At 45.0% G+C, this 17,653-nt stretch overlaps 3 protein-coding genes across 7 annotated transcripts in view; all 3 read left to right on the plus strand.

The window, feature by feature from the left end:
* slc4a11 (solute carrier family 4 member 11) overlaps positions 1–5,475 on the plus strand; it is a 94,926-nt gene extending 89,451 nt beyond the window's left edge. For all 5 annotated transcript variants that reach the window (XM_076748456.1, XM_076748458.1, XM_076748460.1 and 2 more), the window contains 3 exons: positions 31–226; positions 1,803–1,972; positions 3,800–5,475. In XM_076748456.1, coding sequence (XP_076604571.1) covers positions 31–226; positions 1,803–1,972; positions 3,800–3,866 — 433 coding nt within the window. In that variant the 3' untranslated portion in view covers positions 3,867–5,475. The remainder of the gene's footprint in view (positions 1–30; positions 227–1,802; positions 1,973–3,799) is intronic.
* A 2,194-nt stretch (positions 5,476–7,669) lies between these two features.
* Positions 7,670–14,529, plus strand: rpia (ribose 5-phosphate isomerase A (ribose 5-phosphate epimerase)). The gene is made up of 9 exons (XM_076748060.1): positions 7,670–8,003; positions 8,816–8,876; positions 9,331–9,386; positions 9,641–9,700; positions 9,969–10,033; positions 10,118–10,186; positions 10,749–10,890; positions 12,016–12,115; positions 12,206–14,529. The coding sequence occupies exons 1-9, from the start codon at positions 7,818–7,820 to the stop codon at positions 12,301–12,303; spliced, it is 837 nt and encodes a 278-aa protein (XP_076604175.1). The 5' UTR covers positions 7,670–7,817; the 3' UTR covers positions 12,304–14,529.
* Positions 14,530–15,856: 1,327 nt separating this feature from the next.
* The window catches only part of eif2ak3 (eukaryotic translation initiation factor 2-alpha kinase 3), a 31,840-nt gene continuing 30,043 nt past the window's right edge, over positions 15,857–17,653 (plus strand). The window contains exon 1 of the mRNA XM_076748059.1: positions 15,857–16,366. Coding sequence (XP_076604174.1) covers positions 16,059–16,366 — 308 coding nt within the window. The 5' untranslated portion in view covers positions 15,857–16,058. The remainder of the gene's footprint in view (positions 16,367–17,653) is intronic.

A 17,653-nucleotide genomic window follows, 5' to 3' on the forward strand; every position in this document is an offset into this window, starting at 1 on the left:
TGCGCGTGCACGCCGTGCGTGTGTCCTCAGTATCGTCCAGGTGAAGGAGACCCGGCTGACGTCTCTGACTGCCAACATCTTCATCGGCGTGTCGGTGCTGCTGCTGCCCCTCCCGCTGCAGTGGATCCCCAAACCCGTCCTGTACGGCCTCTTCCTCTACATCGCCCTCACCTCCATCGACGGAAACCAGATGTGCGACCGCATGGCTCTCCTCCTCAAGGAGCAGGTGAGGGAGTGTGAATGTGTGTGTGTGTGTGTGTGTGTGTGTGTGTGTGTTTGTGTTTGTGTGTGTGAGAGACCATATGTCGATTGCAGGACTCTGCAGATCAAAAGGTTGACTGGGTGCCCGCCGCTGGAGGATCACACCTGAGTCCAGCATATTTGCAAATATAATGACATTATTATCAACATTAACATTAATATTATTATTAAAGGTGCTTTCTACCAGCCATCGTTAATTCAGGTCGCATGTTTGAAGCATCCTTTTCCCAGAAAAACAAATCTACAATCTCTTTTTTTTTGTGTGTCTCCTCTCTGTGTGTCCGATTTAACCTTCCTACTGGAAGCAGGACTTGCCATTTTCCTCCTAACTGTACTTGCTAGTGACACACACTAGCGCCTCCACATGGCAGCGAGAGGTAACTGCTAAGAAAAACAAACATGAGTTTTACCGGTTGTTAAAAAACAGTTGGATGTTTGAGCTTCACTGTGCAGATTGAAGCAGAAAAAGACTGTTTTCACGTGCTGAAGGAGGAAGGTTAGACGTGGTGAGTCAGTCGTGGTCAGAGGAGCAGCTCACGTTCGTCTCATGTCTCTTTTTCAGCGTGTTAGTAAGCATGTTTGAAACTGTCCACGGTTCAAGCTTCAGGTGGTTTATCAGGATGTCCTGTTTCACACAGCTCCACTGTGTCTTCTCACTAAACAGCAGGAGATTCAACACGAAGCTCAACGTCAGTCCAACAAAAGCTGATTCCAAAAACACTGGAACTCAACGTCAATAAAACCAGAATCGATCATTTCCAATCAAACTGTTTACTGACAACAGTTTCCTGAAGTGTTCCTGAGTCCATGTAGTGACAATCATGATGCTCTCACCTGTTACCAGTCAACCTGTTTACCTGTGGAATGTTCCAAACAGGTGTTTTCACATCTTTCTCAGTCTTTAGTTGCTCCTGTTGCTCCCAACATGTTTGAAATGTGTTGCTGCATCAAATTCAGAATAAGCATATTTACAAAAATCAATGAAGCTGATGAGATCAGACATTAAATATATTGACTTTGTGCTGTTTTTAATCAAGTTTATGTCGAAAAGGATTAGCTAATGATCACGTTCTGGTTTATTTAGCGTCCCAGCTTTTTTCGGAATCACAGTTGTATTCTCACATGAGATCACATGATCACAACCTCAGCCTTAAAAAGAGGCTTCCGTTATTTATTAGATTTACATCCAGGTAACTGTAAACACCTGCAGGTAGTGATGAAGATGTGATGTAGTCAGTTATTGTTGGAAAGGTTCGTAGCTGACGCCGGATCAGTCGGGGTCTGTTTTTGTTGCAGCTCCACGTAGACGAGAAAGGCACATTTTCATAGAAACATCTCCGAACACCCTCAACAAGAAAGCATCCAGCTGGAGCTCAAAGTTATTTCTGATGTCGAACCTGCAGTGCTCTTCTCAGAGGCGTGTGGGCCGTCCACCTCCCTGAGTCATTCCTCTAAGACTGCAGGAGACCTGAGGACAGGGAGGAAAAGAACCTCGGGGCAGATTGTATTTTAATCTGTCCTGATCCTCTCACCTCCTGCAGACGTCTTACCCGCCTACCCACTACATCCGCAAAGTGCCCCAGAGAAAGATCCACTACTTCACCTTCCTGCAGATGATGCAGCTGCTGGTGCTGTGTACGTTTGGCATGTACCCGATACCGTACATGAAGATGATCTTCCCTCTGCTCATGATCCTGCTAATTCCAATCAGGTACGGCTGCAGCAGTTTTGTCTCAGAAAATGATTTTCCTCCAGTGCTTTAAACCGCGATGACATTCAGCAGCGCGCAGGTAACGAGAGCTGCGTCTGACCTGAATCTGCCTCAGGGTGGAATCACTGAAGTCTGCGGACGCGTTGTCTTCAAAACCACAAATCTCTCTAAACAGCAACCTGCTGGGGAATAAAGTCGGCAGACCTTAATTACATTTTTAATTCTTTAATGGAATAATATGTTTATCATATAATGTGTTTCAGCTGGAAACGTCTGGCAGGTCAGCTGAGATGCAAACAGGCTGCGGCGCTGACAGCAGATGGCTGCGCTGCTTTATGTGTGATTTTAATAGTTTCCGTGCAGCCTCTCTGCATCAGACTAGTGGAATATCCTCAGTTAAATAATATGATTTACCCCTGAAAACTTTAAATAAAGTAAGCAAACTTTTTGTTTTTCCAAGCGTTAGTATTCTCTTATCCCTGTGACTGCGTGCTTTGACCTCTGCATGTGTATGAGGCACATTTGCATGTTTGTTTTTCAGAGAACCACAACAAAGTTTACTGAGACGAACTGTTTGGGGTTCATTACCATAAGAGAACCGACATTAATGATCCATTACTTTCATTCAGTTGCAGCCATGCCGGCCGCACGCCTCCATTACACACCATGTTTAAATATCACATCCCGCAGAGCACAAACCTGATTAACATCCTGAATTCTAAGACGCACCTGAGAGCTCACCTCAGCTCATCTCCATAACGCCTCACCTTTAACACTCGTTAAAGGGTAATTCCACTATTTTTAAACCTGGGGCCTGTGCTTACATATTTTGGGGTCTAAATGACCAATAGGTAGAAAAGTTTCGGAGCTGGTCCAGCAGATCGCCTCGAGCAGCAGCTGACCTGAACAAGGTGAACTCTCAGTGTTTGTCAGCGGCTTTTAACACAGCAACACGGCAGCTGTTTGTGGATAAACCGAAAGGATTTTACTGTCTCTGAAGACATCTTTTCCATAATGTTGACACTTAGAGTGACAGTCTGAGCCTTTCAGTGGCACAAACAAACACTTTTAGCGGACGTACTTTGACGGGCGCAGTCGCCCCCGAGGATTACGCTGCAGCCTGTTTCCTCACTGCTGGACCGATTCCAAAACTTCATTTAGACGGCTAAACATTTAAAAACAGGGCCCAGGTTTACAAGCTTGGGGCGAACATTGTGCTATTTTTTAAAATTGAAACCAGCATTAATTGATGTTTTTGTGGCACTTGGGGGCAGCCTAAAGATGTCAGCCAGCGTCGGAGGTAAATATCTGGTTCATCGTCTGTGCGTCGGCCTCTGTGCAGTGGTATACCAGGCTTTTCAAAGCATGAACCAAACCAGACGAAAAACCAAAACAACAAGCTGGAGGACGTTAAAACGCTGTGAAGGGAACCACAGAACACCTCTCACATGCACTCATTTCATCTCTGTCAATATAGAAACAGAGCAGCTTTAATGCAGGAGGGTGCAGTTTGATTTCACTGCATTAGAAAGAGAAATCATTTAGTGTCAGCTTTTTGAGTGCAGAGAGAGGTTCTGTTGTTGATGTGCAGCATATGCAGCATTTTCCCACCCAGCTCTCTGGTGCCATTATGCACACTCATACACTCGTACATCAGCCACCACTGTATCACTGATTTGCTCTCTTGTTCACTCGTTCTGCTGAGAAGGAAGTGATAAATCACGTCTGATAAGATCTGACGTTTTGATGGTGGTTTTTTTTCTTCTTCTTATGTTTTCTCTCTCAACAAGTACCAGCTGACATAAATTCTGTCTGCTCTGTGTTCAGGAACAACGTGCTTCCTCATATCATTGAGGCCAAATACTTGGACATAATGGACGCCCAACACATGTAGCTACAGATGGAGACGAGTTCTGGATCCACACAAGAGACGTCTAGAGTTTAAAAAAAAAAAAGAAAGAAATGAGGATTTAAAAAAAAAAAAAAAAAAACAACACCAACATATTTTTCAATGCAAAACTGTACGGAAGCAAAAAAGGAAGGAGGAAATACCGACTGTTTTGATTTTTGTATCCGATGAGAACATTCTTACAGGTGAAGCACTGGAAATGTGGGAAGCGGCGCGAGGAGGAGAGATGAGAGCCAGGAAATGTTTTCCAAACGTGGACCGACAGCATCTCTCTGGGGGAAAAGTTCTACCGGACCGCCCAGAACTCCCTGTTTCACCTCCGTTTGACCCCCTCAGATCAGTCAGTGCCATACGCCTCCATGTCCCCTCTCACACCTCCACACTCTCCCCTCACCGCAGTGTGTCCATCTGTGTGTTAAGCTGTGGGTAAGTGCTTCTAGTACTCACGAATACTGTGTGAGGACTTAAAACGCTGCCAGTGTGCATTGTAGAGTACGTCGAAAGATGTAATGGCACAATGTTAGTATGAACAATATCCTTTTTGACTCTTTGCACTCACATTGTGTTTTTACACTGTCATTGGGGTAACTTTTGCGTACTTACACCGTGTTGATAAGTACTTCAGCGAGTGAATTAACTGAGGCGAACGCTGCGTTTAGGCCACTGTGTTGCTGTCGTCGTGCAGTGATAAAACCTTTACATTCCTGCACCTTTTAGCTGTGATTCCCCCTTTTTCTACGAAGGAGACGTCTGCTCATACATGTTAAGTTTCTGAGTCATTCCAGCAGATCTAAGTGTTCATTAAGGAGAAGAAAAGGGAGCACGTGTGTGTGTGTGCGTGTGTGTGTGTGTGTGTGTGTGTGTCTCATCTGGCCTCCTGACAGCTCTTCAGAAAACCTCACGTTTAAGGTGGAATTTAAGTCCTCAGCCGGATAAAAGCGTACATTCCACAGGTATATATTATATGTAATTATTTAGAACAACAGCACAAACCAAAACATATAGTGAAATCTTTATCAAATTAAGAATATATTAGAATATATTATGGCAATATACAAAAAGTATTTTAGGTTAAAGTCAGAATATTTATTTATCATGATGACAGTTTATGTTTGAAGTAAAAACGGTGAATTCTCTGTTTGATCCTTTACATTCCACAGTTACTGGTTCTTGTATTTTGAGTGTGTCGACTGACGTCAGGCGTCCGCCGCAGTGTTTACATATCAGAGTCCCTCCCAGCTCCATGTCAAAGTCCAACACAGTTCTGGTGCATTGCTCGTCTAGATGGAAGTCAGGCAAAGGTGAAAAATAAAGTAAAAAAAAAAACAGAAACATTCGTGGGCTTTGGATTCGACATAATGCATCCCTGTTTTCTTTTTCTTTTTGTGAACAAGTGTTCAAAGATGAGTTTTAGAATAATCTGGTCTTGTTTTCTATTTAGATGTTATGATTAGATCAATGCTTGCAAACGTTGTCATGTAATAATCCAGACGTCTGGACAGATTATCTTGTTATCTACAGTACAAAAAGAAAAAAAAAAAAAAAGAACATTTCTAGGCACCGGTTTGCGTAAAGCATGACTCATCTGGGTTTTTGATACAATGTGATGCCAATGGTCATGTATCCTACACGAGAAAAAAAAGTAGCAAGTCAAACAGTAACTTCTCAGTAAACCGAATGCAATGCTCAATATTCAGCAATACTGTGTATAAAAACAGCTTCACTGGTCAGATTCGGGTTCCCCGGCGACCCGGCGGTGAAGCCAAGACAGGCCAGCTGCGTTTTTAAGACAGCAACTTTTCAGTCCATCCTCACGGCACAAAGCTGCTCCGTGCTGATTCAATTATTGCGCTCATCAAGGAGATTTTAAAAAAAAAGAAAAAAGCCTGCCTGTCAACGAGGCGTTCACAGTCGGGTTTTATCACGCTTTAGTTGCTTTCCCGATATCCAAATGGCAGCTCCCTCATGCAGTTCTGTTCAACTTTGTCTTACAGATGTGAGAAAGATGTCCAATTTAAGCAGATGTCTCACGCCGAGATAGCAAGGCATGAAAGGAAGGCTCGGAAGCATTTACATAATCCTCGGACTAAAGCTTAAGGCAGCACGAGTGAGCGCAGAGAGAGATCGTGAGGTATGAAGTAATATGTACAGTTTGCAATGCAAAGTTTAGTTTCTATCAACTATCCATTGTAATCCATGGCGAGGTATTAGTTTCTAACTCTGGACCGAGTGCGGAGGTTTAACCATTCTTCTTCTTATGTGACAGTATTGTTGTTGTTCCTTGATATCTTCTCTGTACTGATGATTTTGGAATAGCAGCAAATTTCTCTCAGATGACTTAACATTGGATTCAGAGTGACAGAATAATACTCTGTTTGTGAAACCTTGACTCCCCTCCTCCTAATTGGATTTGTTTGAAATTGCGTACTGTGGTGTTTTTTCCTTTTTCTTTTCTTTTCCTGATTTCATATAGCCTACTTTTTCTAATCATGAATGTAAGATGTGTGGATTTTTATATAGCATACTAATTTAGGTGTCAAACACAATCTGTAATTTTGTCAAAAAGATCAGCTATATTTGTAAGCTGTAATATGTAAAAATGAGAAAAAAATGGTTATCAAACAGAATGTGTTGGTTTATTATAGTATATATATACTGTACACTGAAAAAGAGAGACTATCTCAAGCTGTTTGCCAAATAAAAAGTAGTAGTGATGTAAATATTTGTGTGTTTGTGTTCACTGGACCGCAGAAATATGTGTATTTATGACCTTTGGAGGAGGATTCATCGTGATGTTACTGACCCTCGTCTCACCCCGTCTCACTCTTTGCTACGTCATAAAAAGGTCAGATTAGAAGTGCTAAATGGGCTCATAATCACATGCACATATTTTACAGAGTGATTAACTCCAGAAATAACTGGCACTGCGTATCAAACCTCAAAACACAGCAGAAGCAAAACCTGTCACACACTGAAAGATGTCAGCTCGGATTTCTGATGTTGTTTCTGAAGCTTTTGATCACAAAGAGCCTGATTTGATCCAACTTTGGCTTTTTTTTAAACTGTATTTTTACACACTTCAACAAACTTAACGTTTAACTAAATACATTTACTCATGTACTAAACTTAAGTACAAATTCAAGGTATTTGTTCTTTACTTGTAGTAGTTACACTGTATGCAGCTTTATGCTTGTATTTGACGTCATTTGTCTGACAGCTTTAGTTACCTGTCAGAGTTCATTCTCCTCATGTCCAGTAAAAACTGTGTAGCTCCAGATTTGTTGACTTCTGATTCCTTTACGGGTTTTCCTTCTTCTGACACACTCTGCACTGTTTTACTGAACGAGTACTTTTACCTTTGGTTCTTTAATTAGATGTTTCTGATAATACTTTTGATTAAGAGAACTGTCTGAAATGAACCCTTTTTATATTGTGGCCACTTTCCTCTTGCACCACCCTCAGGTTTGCACACAGGAAATGTCATCATGTGACAGAAGTGTGATGAAAATTACTGAGAACCATCACGTTCCCAAGAGGATGAACCTTTGATTTGATGGAGCGCATGGCTGTTCCTCTGGCGCCACCTGCAGGACAAACGTCAGACCTGCAGCCTCACTGAAGGTGCAAACCCTCGTCGTGTGTCAGGGTGTGCGGTGGATTGTAAAGGACATTTTTCATTCATATTATTAGATATTACACATAAACAATCACTGGAAAAGTTATTTTTAACGCCAGCAATCAATCAGGTGAACCTACGCGCTCTGTGTTGCGCATGCGCAGATAACCGCAGATCTCCAAGTCATATGAGAAGAGACGGGACAGGCGATCAGCTGTCAGGCAGCCTTGTAAAGCGCTGTCTGTCTCTCTGAGGATCCGTTTGTCTCTCCGTGGGTCTGTCTCTGAGTGGGCCGGTCTCTGCGTCTTGTGGGCCGGGTCATGAGAGTCCAGGGGTGGGTCTCCTTCGGTAACCTCGCAGCTGGATTCCTCTCTTCAGCATCCAGGAGTAGGCAGGCTGCTCTGGGTAGACAGAAACACGTGTGTTGGTCCAGTCAGTCCGGAGCGATCATGGCAGAGGAGGCGAAGAAACTGGCCGCTTACGCCGCAGTGGACAACCACGTCCAGGTACTGTGGACTGCTCAGTGTCGCTGTTAGCTGACGTGTTCACATCCTGCTAGCTTGTTGTTTACACCAGCTTGCTTAAAATACAGTTATTTCTCTATTTAGCCACATGCTTAGATGCTACATGCTAGCAAAGTTAGCTAACACCGATAGAAAGTAGTGTAGCCTAGCTTGCTAACTTATTACTGTTATCTAACTTGGACGGTTTTGGAGGGAATTAGCTCAGTGTTATGTATGCTTGTCCTGGGATAGTGGGCTAACTTTGTGCGGTATTAAGGACTAAATATACTAAGCGTTAGTTACAGCATGTGTTAGCTGCTAGCAAGACGCTTTTAACTGACGGACAGGCAGAAATAGACAAGCTAACATGTTATGAATGATGTAAACTAGCAGCCTGGAGCTGAAAGAGCTTCACACTGCTGCAGTTTGTCTGCGGTGAACATGAGACACAGCAGGACTTCAGGTGTTTGAATGAGACATTTAACCTCCCACATCCTCACAGTTCGCCCACAGTTAGCTCATGAAATGTCAGGAACCAGAAGACATGAACATCTTCAAGCATCGACCAGGAAAAAGACCAGACATGCTTCCTTACAGTTCCGTTTTTGCTGAGTGTTTTAATAAATAAATAAATAAATGGTGCATTAAATATTAAAGTGCTTTGTCCTTTCCTGTAGAAGAACGTGAGGACACAAAACACCATAAAAACAACCAATTTAATGGCCATTAACCACAGTTCATGATGTGTCCATCGCTGGTGTTCATGACATTATGTCCATCGATGTCCATCAGTTTGACTTTTCTGTCTCTCGCAGAACAACCAGGTGGTCGGAGTGGGCAGCGGATCGACCATCGTCTATGCTGTGGACAGATTAGGTGAGCGAAGCCAACCAATGATTAATATTGTGGATTGATCTGTCCACTTTTTAGTTGTTTGGTCTTTAAAATGATGAAAATAATTTTTTCCAGTCCAAGACACCCTCAAATATCTTGCTTTATCAGCAGCCCAAATATGTTTAGTTTACTGTCACAGAGAAGTGAATACACCAGAAAATGCTCACATTTAAGAAGCTGCAATCAGAGAATTTCACTTTTTGCCTTAAGAAATGACTCAAACTGATTAATCGATCATTAAAATAGTTGACGATTCATTTGATAGTTGACAGCTGAATGAATCATTGCAGCTCTGAGACATTAAACCCATCGTGCATGTGTTTGTGCTCCGTCATTAGATGTGAAGTGTTTGTTAAACCCAGCAGAGCAGCTTGGTTTAGACGTCCCGTGCCTGAGGCCGCGCTCACTGTCTGTCTCTGTACGTTGTGTCTTCCAGCTGAGAGAGTTCGTCAGGAGAAACTCAACATCGTGTGTGTGCCCACCTCCTTCCAGGTCGGTTTGAGACGTTTCTTCCAGACAAACGTGGCTCCTGGTTGTATCGTCTTGGTGGCTTTAATGCTGCAGACACAGTATTTGGCAACACTGCGGCTTTGAATGCAATCACACACCATCCTGTTCACAATGACGTGCAAGAAAGGATTCGTTCAGCGTTGATAATTGTTGTTGTGTATTCACAAATCTCTGCAGCTTTCCTTCAGCTTTTTGTCTCGTTTCCGCCGCCGTCATGTTTTCTCGTCCTCCCACAGGCTCGTCAGCTGATTCTGCAGCACGGCCTCACGCTGTCGGATCTGGACAGGCACCCAGAGGTATGATGAGCGCTTTGCAAATCGAACTGAAAGCCCTGGAAATGAGGAAGGGCCACAATATGCTGCTGCTCAAACCCTGTCAGCTCGAATTGGAGCGCTGCGAATATTACGGCCGTGCAGCTGCAAAAAAAAAAAAAAGAAAAGAAAAAGAAGAAGAAAAACATGAATGGTGGAGCTGACAGCCATCTTTAAATGGCTGGACCGTCTCATTGGTTGGACCCTTTGTTTTCTGCTCATGTAAGACGTGGCTCCTCTTCCTCCCACACAGCTGGACGTGGCGATTGACGGAGCGGACGAGGTGGACACAGATCTCACACTGATTAAAGGTGGAGGGTGAGTACAGGTGGATGCAGGCAGCAGAAGTCAAACGGTGTCTCCCCTGATGTCTGTCTCACGCTCGTCCTGTTTGTCTCGCAGCGGCTGCCTGACTCAGGAGAAGATCGTAGCCGGCTGTGCTAAACACTTCGTCGTCATCGCCGACTACAGGTTTGTGTTTCCTCAAGAAATACACACGGTTACTCTAAATGAATGTATCAGCTGGTCGAGAGGCTGCTGTTTTCTGATTGGTCGATGGCACAAGAACCTTTAATTGCCTCTTTGTGTTAAACTGCTTTAGCAAAGCACCAAAAAAGCAAGTCCAAGTCCTTTGTGTTTGTGTGTTTTAGCTCTTCAGAAGCAGCAGCTGGCAGTGAAAGTGTCTGTATGATCAGATAGTCAACAGCTGTCCTCAGAGACACAGGAAGTAAACTGGACTTCAGGAGACTTATTCAGTGTTTTAAACTGTTTTCACACAGCTTTAATCAGGAAGTCACAGCCAGTTTGAGACCCAAGTGAAGAGAACTTTTGTCTGAACATGTTTACTGAATTCTGTCGCAGCAGATCAGTCAGACGAGCTCCAATAAAATATCAGCAGTTTGTTCTGCATCTCTGTGCTCTGCAGAAAACCTGGTGTGTGTGTGTGTGTGTGTGTGTGTGTGTGTGTGTGTGTGTCTGTGTCTGTGTCTGTGTCTGTGTCTGGATTTGATTCTCGCTCTGTTCCTCCTCTCAGGAAGGACTCCAAGGCTCTGGGCCAGCAGTGGAAGAAGGGAGTTCCTATTGAGGTGATCCCCATGGCGTACGTCCCCGTCTGCAGGACCATAGCCAGGCGCTTCGGAGGGGAGGCCCACTTACGGATGGCTGTCAGCAAAGCGGTGAGCAGCCGCTTTCACTCCGAGCTTTGCTTCGCGTTGGGGTGCTCGTGGGCGTTCTGATGGATCGCTCAGGTTCTCCCTCCGGGAGCTCGTCGTGGTCCGGAGGTCCAGGTGGAAAGTGATGAGCGGGGAATCCTTTAATGCTGACAAACTCAGAAAGAATCAGAGCAGCAAAACCACTTAGGAACCATTTAGTTTATGAAAACATTCAATAAGCATTACATCATTTTTATGTGCTGTTCATGCACAATCTGACTCATGATATATTTTGCAGGACATTTTCTTTTATGTGGCAATAATGAAGTCAAAGTTGGCACCAAATGTAACTCCATTATTCTGGACCTGTGTGAGCTTTGAAGTAGCCTGTGGAGATTTTGAGGGGGGTTCTTGTTTTATGTGAGTCGTGCACACGCTGGTGGTGACATCATTCGCAGAGGTAAGATGCTGCAGTGCGACAGCGAAGGCTGGGAGGAAGAAGAGTAGACACAAGACATTTGTGAAAAATGGACTTTGAAAATGTTTTCTGAGTTTTGTTTGTTCACAAGAAAACTCCACAGAACGCCTTTAAGGAAAGAGCCGAGACAACAAACCCAGCAAAGTTTACGCTGCAACCAGAGGACGAGAGCGACACCTGCACACGTGCTGCACCTGCTGCTCTTTAACAATCTGTAGAGCTGAACTTTAGCCATTTTCCTCCCACTTTGTTTTCAAATGAACAAGAGACACAGATGTTTGTTTGTTTGCCTTTGAAACAGTTTGTCTGTTAATGAGAGGACAGGAGCTGGTCTGTTAACCCAGAAAGCCTTGATGATCACAGACAGGCTGTCAGTTAACAATTCAGAGATATTCAGTGAATAGCTGCAGAGGTCAGGACGCGCTGAAGACAAGTTTCAGACAGGTTAAACTCAGCAGGTGAGTCCTGATGAGCTGCTGTCGTTGCTCAGTGAAGACAAAGAAAAGTGACTTCAGAAGATAACTAATAACGTCTCCTTTCATTCCACTCATTCATTCTTCTCCTGAGCCTCAGAGCACTGGGAAAAAAGCCTGTGATGTTTGCGTGTCCCTCTTTGGATGAAGAGTGTGAGTGACTTTGGCTGAAGTCTGCGCTGTCCGTCTTCCTCTCAGGGTCCTGTGGTCACCGACAACAGCAACTTCATCCTGGACTGGAAGTTTGAGGGCGCTCACAAGTGGAAGGACGTCAACACGGCCATCAAGATGATTCCAGGTGAGCATCGGAGCGAGCGAGGGAGGGTCTCGCTGATGAAGGCGTGCAGGTCAGGTGTGGTGACGCCGTCTCTGTGTGTGTCCTCCTCAGGTGTGGTGGAGACGGGGCTTTTCGTCGGCATGGCCGAACGAGCTTACTTCGGGATGGAGGACGGAAGCGTGCAGGTTCGGGATCCTCCAATCAACTGAGGAGCTCGCCGCAATCGCCGTCTCTCACCTCCTCTTGAAACGACCTCACCCTCTCCCGCAAGTGCCGTGTTGACGATTCCCGCCGGCCTCAGAGTGCGTGCCGCCTCTCGAACTGGACAAAACCATCGCAGGGAAGTTTTCACTCGTACCAGATACCGCTTGATTTTTCTCATCCTGCGGGTGGTGCTTCTGATTCAGCGAGCTTTAAAGTGCCTGATGAGGAAAATCAAGTGCGTCTCATACACGTACTTTTCTTTTTCCAGTCTGCTTGGCTGTCTGGTCTCACTGGGAATGTTGGCTCGTCCTGTAATTGGCGGCTTTGACTGAATGCATCAAAGGTGTGCCTTGAGATTATATTTTAAATCCTATAAAAAGAAACGCCGCTCTTAAAGTTACATGTAAAACGCTCATAATCATACATGAAATGTTGTTGTCTGCCAGGCTGCTGCTGAAAGGCCGCGAGTGGAGACACTGTGCTGATATGCCTTCAAGTCTTTTTGTTTAATTAGATCACAGAAGGGGGAGTAATCTGAACCGTCTACTACAACATAAGGATTTTTTTTTTGTAAGAAATTAACTTCTCTAATTAATATGCTAATTTAAACCGCAAAAAAAGCTCCAAAAATTAATGAGATCGTTGACAGTTTAGGGGAACCCTGTGGTGCAGGTATGGAGCTGTGATATGAAACTGCAGCACAGAGGCAACCTGAGGAATCTGGTGTGGATCCAGCTGGTGTTTAAACAGACGTGGCAACATGTGCTGTAGTGTCACTGTGCAGAAAAAAGGCTGAGAACCATCAGACCAAAGGACGAGGTGACGTCGTGCACTTCCTCTTCCTGTCGCTGACACGTTCACCTTTTCCCCTGCTGTCACCTCGTGCGTCCTGCAGCAGCTCTTCATCTCCTGTTATCTTGTGTTAACACGGCAATACATCATCTCAACCGTTCAGCCGCTCGTGCCGGCAAATTTACATCCTCTTCAGCAGGAACCACACCTGTTGAGCTGTTCTGGATGACTGCGGGGGGGGGGGGGGGGGGGGGGGGGGTGACTCCATTCTGTCAGGCGAGGGTCCTTAAAGTCACAGTTAGCGGAGCTGGGATACGTAGCTGCGATGTGGAAGATGTAACCTAGTTCTCCCTGCTGGTGAATTTAAACATATCAATTATAGCCACCGTGCTCTGGTTTCCTGCTCCGACTGACGACACTGGAAACGTTTCCTCTCAGCTTCAGCAGCAGCCAGTCAGGAGGGTTAAAGTCCACGTCCTCTCGCCGTTTGACTAAAACAAACTGCTGAATTTGCTCTTTCATGCATGAACCTCGTCTTTTTTTTGTGCCTGTAAGTAACGTGCATGATGGTTTCTTTTTGTCTTACACAAGCCGTGTGCTCACAGGAAGTCTTGTGCCATAAAGTTCATGTTAGACACACCGAAAGAAAGACGAAGAAGAAGAAGTAGTCGGGTAACGGTGAACTGATGCAGCTTGAATCTGAAACAGCAGCACTACAAGCACATTTCTGTGCCTTGGTACGCCAAAGCAGTCGAACACCGTCTTCATTTTAGATGTAGCAAAATTAATTGATTATGTAGCTGCCAGTCAGCATCACTGCTGCAGGTCGAAGGCGTTATAAACGACTTCATGCTCAGCGTGTAGCAGCTTTCACTCAGATAATGTGTCTCAAGTCTGCAGCGAAGTCGAATAATCTACGAATTCTTTAATGATTGAACTTTCTTCATACAAAGAACAAGTGACTTCACTGTCCATCGTAACGGTTCGTCATTGTTTTCTGTGTGACTGATGTTTCCTTTTGGACAGCAGCTTTTCGCTCCGCTCTTGGCTCACGAGGCCTTACACTGTGGTTTTCTTTTTGTACGTTTGTGTTTTTCTATGTTCAACTCAGAGAGACTCAGGAGAACATCATGGCTGGGAAATTTAATACAATCGAGCAAATGCAGCTAACTGACACGTTTGTCTACAAGCCACTGTCGTTAGGTACGGCCAATCAGATTCTCTTCTAATTCTGCTCATAAATCACATGGCGGTGGGATGTATCAGAGGTGTGTAGACAAAGTGAAAGCTGTACATGTGGCCCAGTTTGGGTCCAGTTCGAATCTGTTGGATAATTTTTGCACCAGCATTTCTTTCATACCTTTCTTTACCAGCTGACTGTGATGATGACTTTGCTGTGAAGGTACTTTTCTCAATACAGGACCAAGATGATAACGGTGTGCTTCTGTGTTTGATTTCTGATGATTCTGTGAAATTTTTGCTCTGTCGCAACTCCAAACGAGATCCTCAAGCAGGAACAGCTAATCAATGATTTAATCAGTCGATATTTGTGAACATTTGCTGGTTCTCTTTGACATCTGTGGTAGTAAAGTCAGTATCTTTGAGTTTTGGACTGTTAGACAAAACATGCAATTTGTCAACTTGGGCTCTGGAAAATTGTGATATTTTACTATTTTCCAAGCCATTAATCAACAAAATAATCACCATATTCATTGATAAAGACAATGGTTGTTAGCTGTAGCCCTTGTAGACATCAGTAGAGGTCAAAACATATATGTATTACTTTGTAAATACTGAATATTCTTACGTTTTTCTGTCAAAGACGCCAAGCTGCTTTCCAACCAATAAGACTGAAAGGGAGCCTTGTCGGTGCCATTCTCCTTTATGGCCACTTGGGGGCGCTAGAAATGCAAGCAGTCCGATTCTGCTGCAAGGTGTGTTCGCAGTGACCTTATATAGCACCAAAAAGCACTCTAAAAGCTCCATCCTACAGGCACTGAGCAGCTGTGTATGCCGCTCCAAATGCTTGATGTGATGCGTTTGAAGGGACAGTCAGGTAAAACTCATTTATGAAAACATGAAAGCTTCGTGGCTGGCGTGCAGTTTCACAGCAGCTTCCTTTTTAAAAACTAAAGTCCTGCTAACGCTTTCAGGGCCTGTGACAGCCGTTAAGTCACAGCGCCCTGTTTGTTTACACGAAGATGAGGAAGCATAACTCGTGATCAGGAACAGGAAATGCACCTTTTCTACAGCGAAGCCACGTTGATGCTTCACATCGGCTGTCTTGACAACTACACATGACTGACAGCTGAACTATCGAATCAGTGCGTACTCACAGTGAACGGTGGTAGACATCGACCAATAGCGTTGCTGCTTCTCGGCATTGTCTCTCTTATTGGACGGACGACGACACATACCACCAATCACATGTCCGCCACAGGAAACGCCATCGGGGACTTTTTTGCGTCACCTTTTGCTCCTGTTGTGTCTCAGCCGCCAATGCGCCTGCGTCGTTCTGACAGACCGTGGATAAGCCAATGAGGTGCACTGTTTGGGGGGCTGGAACGTCCTGAGCCCGCCTTCTTGAATGACAGCGAACTGATGCAATCGTATTGTGCGAAGTATGCATGTATGCATGATTGGCAGTGAACGGCGCAATGAAGAGCGGCTACATGTATTTTTGATGAACGTAGGGATTTTACTGTCCAATCCTAGTGTAGAAACAAGGCGGGACGTAGCGTTACCAAGGCAAGTCTTGAGTCAGGTATAAAGGGAATAACATGGTGTCCCAGTGGCTGTTTATGTTTACTTAAAGAACAGATTTGAAAGGGCGTTTTGGAAGACACAACCCGGTTTTCTTTGTAGTTGCCCTGTTTTTCTTATTGCACTTTTTGCAGTTTTTTATGTTAAGATTTACAAGGCCAGTGGCATGTAAATCTCATATTTCACTAATGTGCCAGTCTTACAAATGGAAAGGGGGCTTCACTTTGGAAACGTGAGCATTTCCCTGGTGCTCCTGCTGGTTCTGAAAGCGCTCATCGGATTCGGGACTTCGCAAACTCAGGGCTCCGCCATCGGGAGGGAGCTGCAGTCCGTCGCCCGGGATTCAGGTTCGACCTCGGAGGAAAATGGTGCAGAAGTCACGGAGCGGGGCTTGGAGAACGTAGGCGCCCCGATGATTGTAGCAGACGTTACCGTGGAGGACGACGATAACGGGTCGGCGGGGGAAGCCGACGACTCATATGGAGAAAGTAAAGGAAACGTCCGACCAACAAGGTATTTTTTAGTTAAGTGTAACGGGCAGCTAGCAGCTACACACCCGTTATCGGACACTCTCAGTGTGGCACGTATTTGTAGTACCTGTGAAACGTAGACGACTTCAAATAAACTAAAAGAAAGCTCGAAAAACAAAATGTCTGTTTAATGTAGCTAGCATGTAGGCTAAAACGTCGCTTTCAGCGGCTGTTTAGCCTAACGGACGGTCTCGTGCGGCGAACGCACGTTGAGTATCGCTCCGCCTCGGCGCTGCGCTGGAAACTTGTGGATGTGGTTTCTGGTGTTCCTCGGACTCTTAAACCCTGTTTTAACGGGTATTATCGCAGCTCTTCTCCTTATAATATTAATAAACGGACGTGGAAGAAATGTGAAACGGTACCAGCGAACTGTCAGAGCACAAAACGTGGAAAAACGGTGTCGACGAGCCGGTTTGACTCAATATGATGTCGACTAAAGTTTGGGTGGAAATCGCCCGAAGAGTAGATTTAAGAAAAGCGCTGTTCATAGGCAGATACGGTTTAGTAGACCCCAACGGATTTTTCGTCAGTGTTTGAGGTTATTTTACACACAAGTCACCGTTTGCTGCTTAAGGTGAAAGTTTCCAGTCGCAGGCTGTGGCATGTCCGGGCGTAACGCGCTGCCGTTGATCGACCACAAACTTTGTGAAGGACCGCGGTCAGTGTCCCTCCGCCGGCTGACAGCGGCTGTTTCCTGAGTTTCCACCCTGAGGCTGGGACACGCCAGTGATGGACGTGCCCTGGTTGTTATTTGGGCTTGTTGGAAGTTGTGTTAAAACCGTTTGTGCAGTAGCTCGCTGGAAATGCAGGTAACGTTAGAATCCACATCCACGGTCCTGCAGAGTCCGCAGATCCGAGCAGCTGAAAACTGCAGCTGCTTCAGCTCATGTGTTCAGTCATCAAGTCGGATGGATTTTAACAGCAGTGTGATGAGATGACAGGAGCCCGCTTTGCTCTCCGAGGCTTGCACTGTTGAGTTAATTTGCTTTCCAGTTATAATCATGCAAAAATCACATTGCACGACAGAAAGGCTCCTAATCGCTTGACAGCAGAGACACCAGCCTCTCGTGATCCGCCGCTTGTCTCCTCCCGTCTGCAGATAGGCTGCCTGCTAGCTGAGAAAAGTTGAAAGGAAGTAGGAGTCTGTTTGTTTGAGTAACCACAGTTAAGTGGGAGTTCGGTAGAACAAGCCAGTGATAGTGTTTGCATGTAAAGATGTGATAGAGTGACTCTGCAGCACAGATTGATGGAGGGTCTAAGGTGACCTCAC

Source organism: Chaetodon auriga, chromosome 14, assembly GCF_051107435.1.
Source record: "Chaetodon auriga isolate fChaAug3 chromosome 14, fChaAug3.hap1, whole genome shotgun sequence".
NCBI lineage: Eukaryota > Metazoa > Chordata > Actinopteri > Chaetodontiformes > Chaetodontidae > Chaetodon > Chaetodon auriga.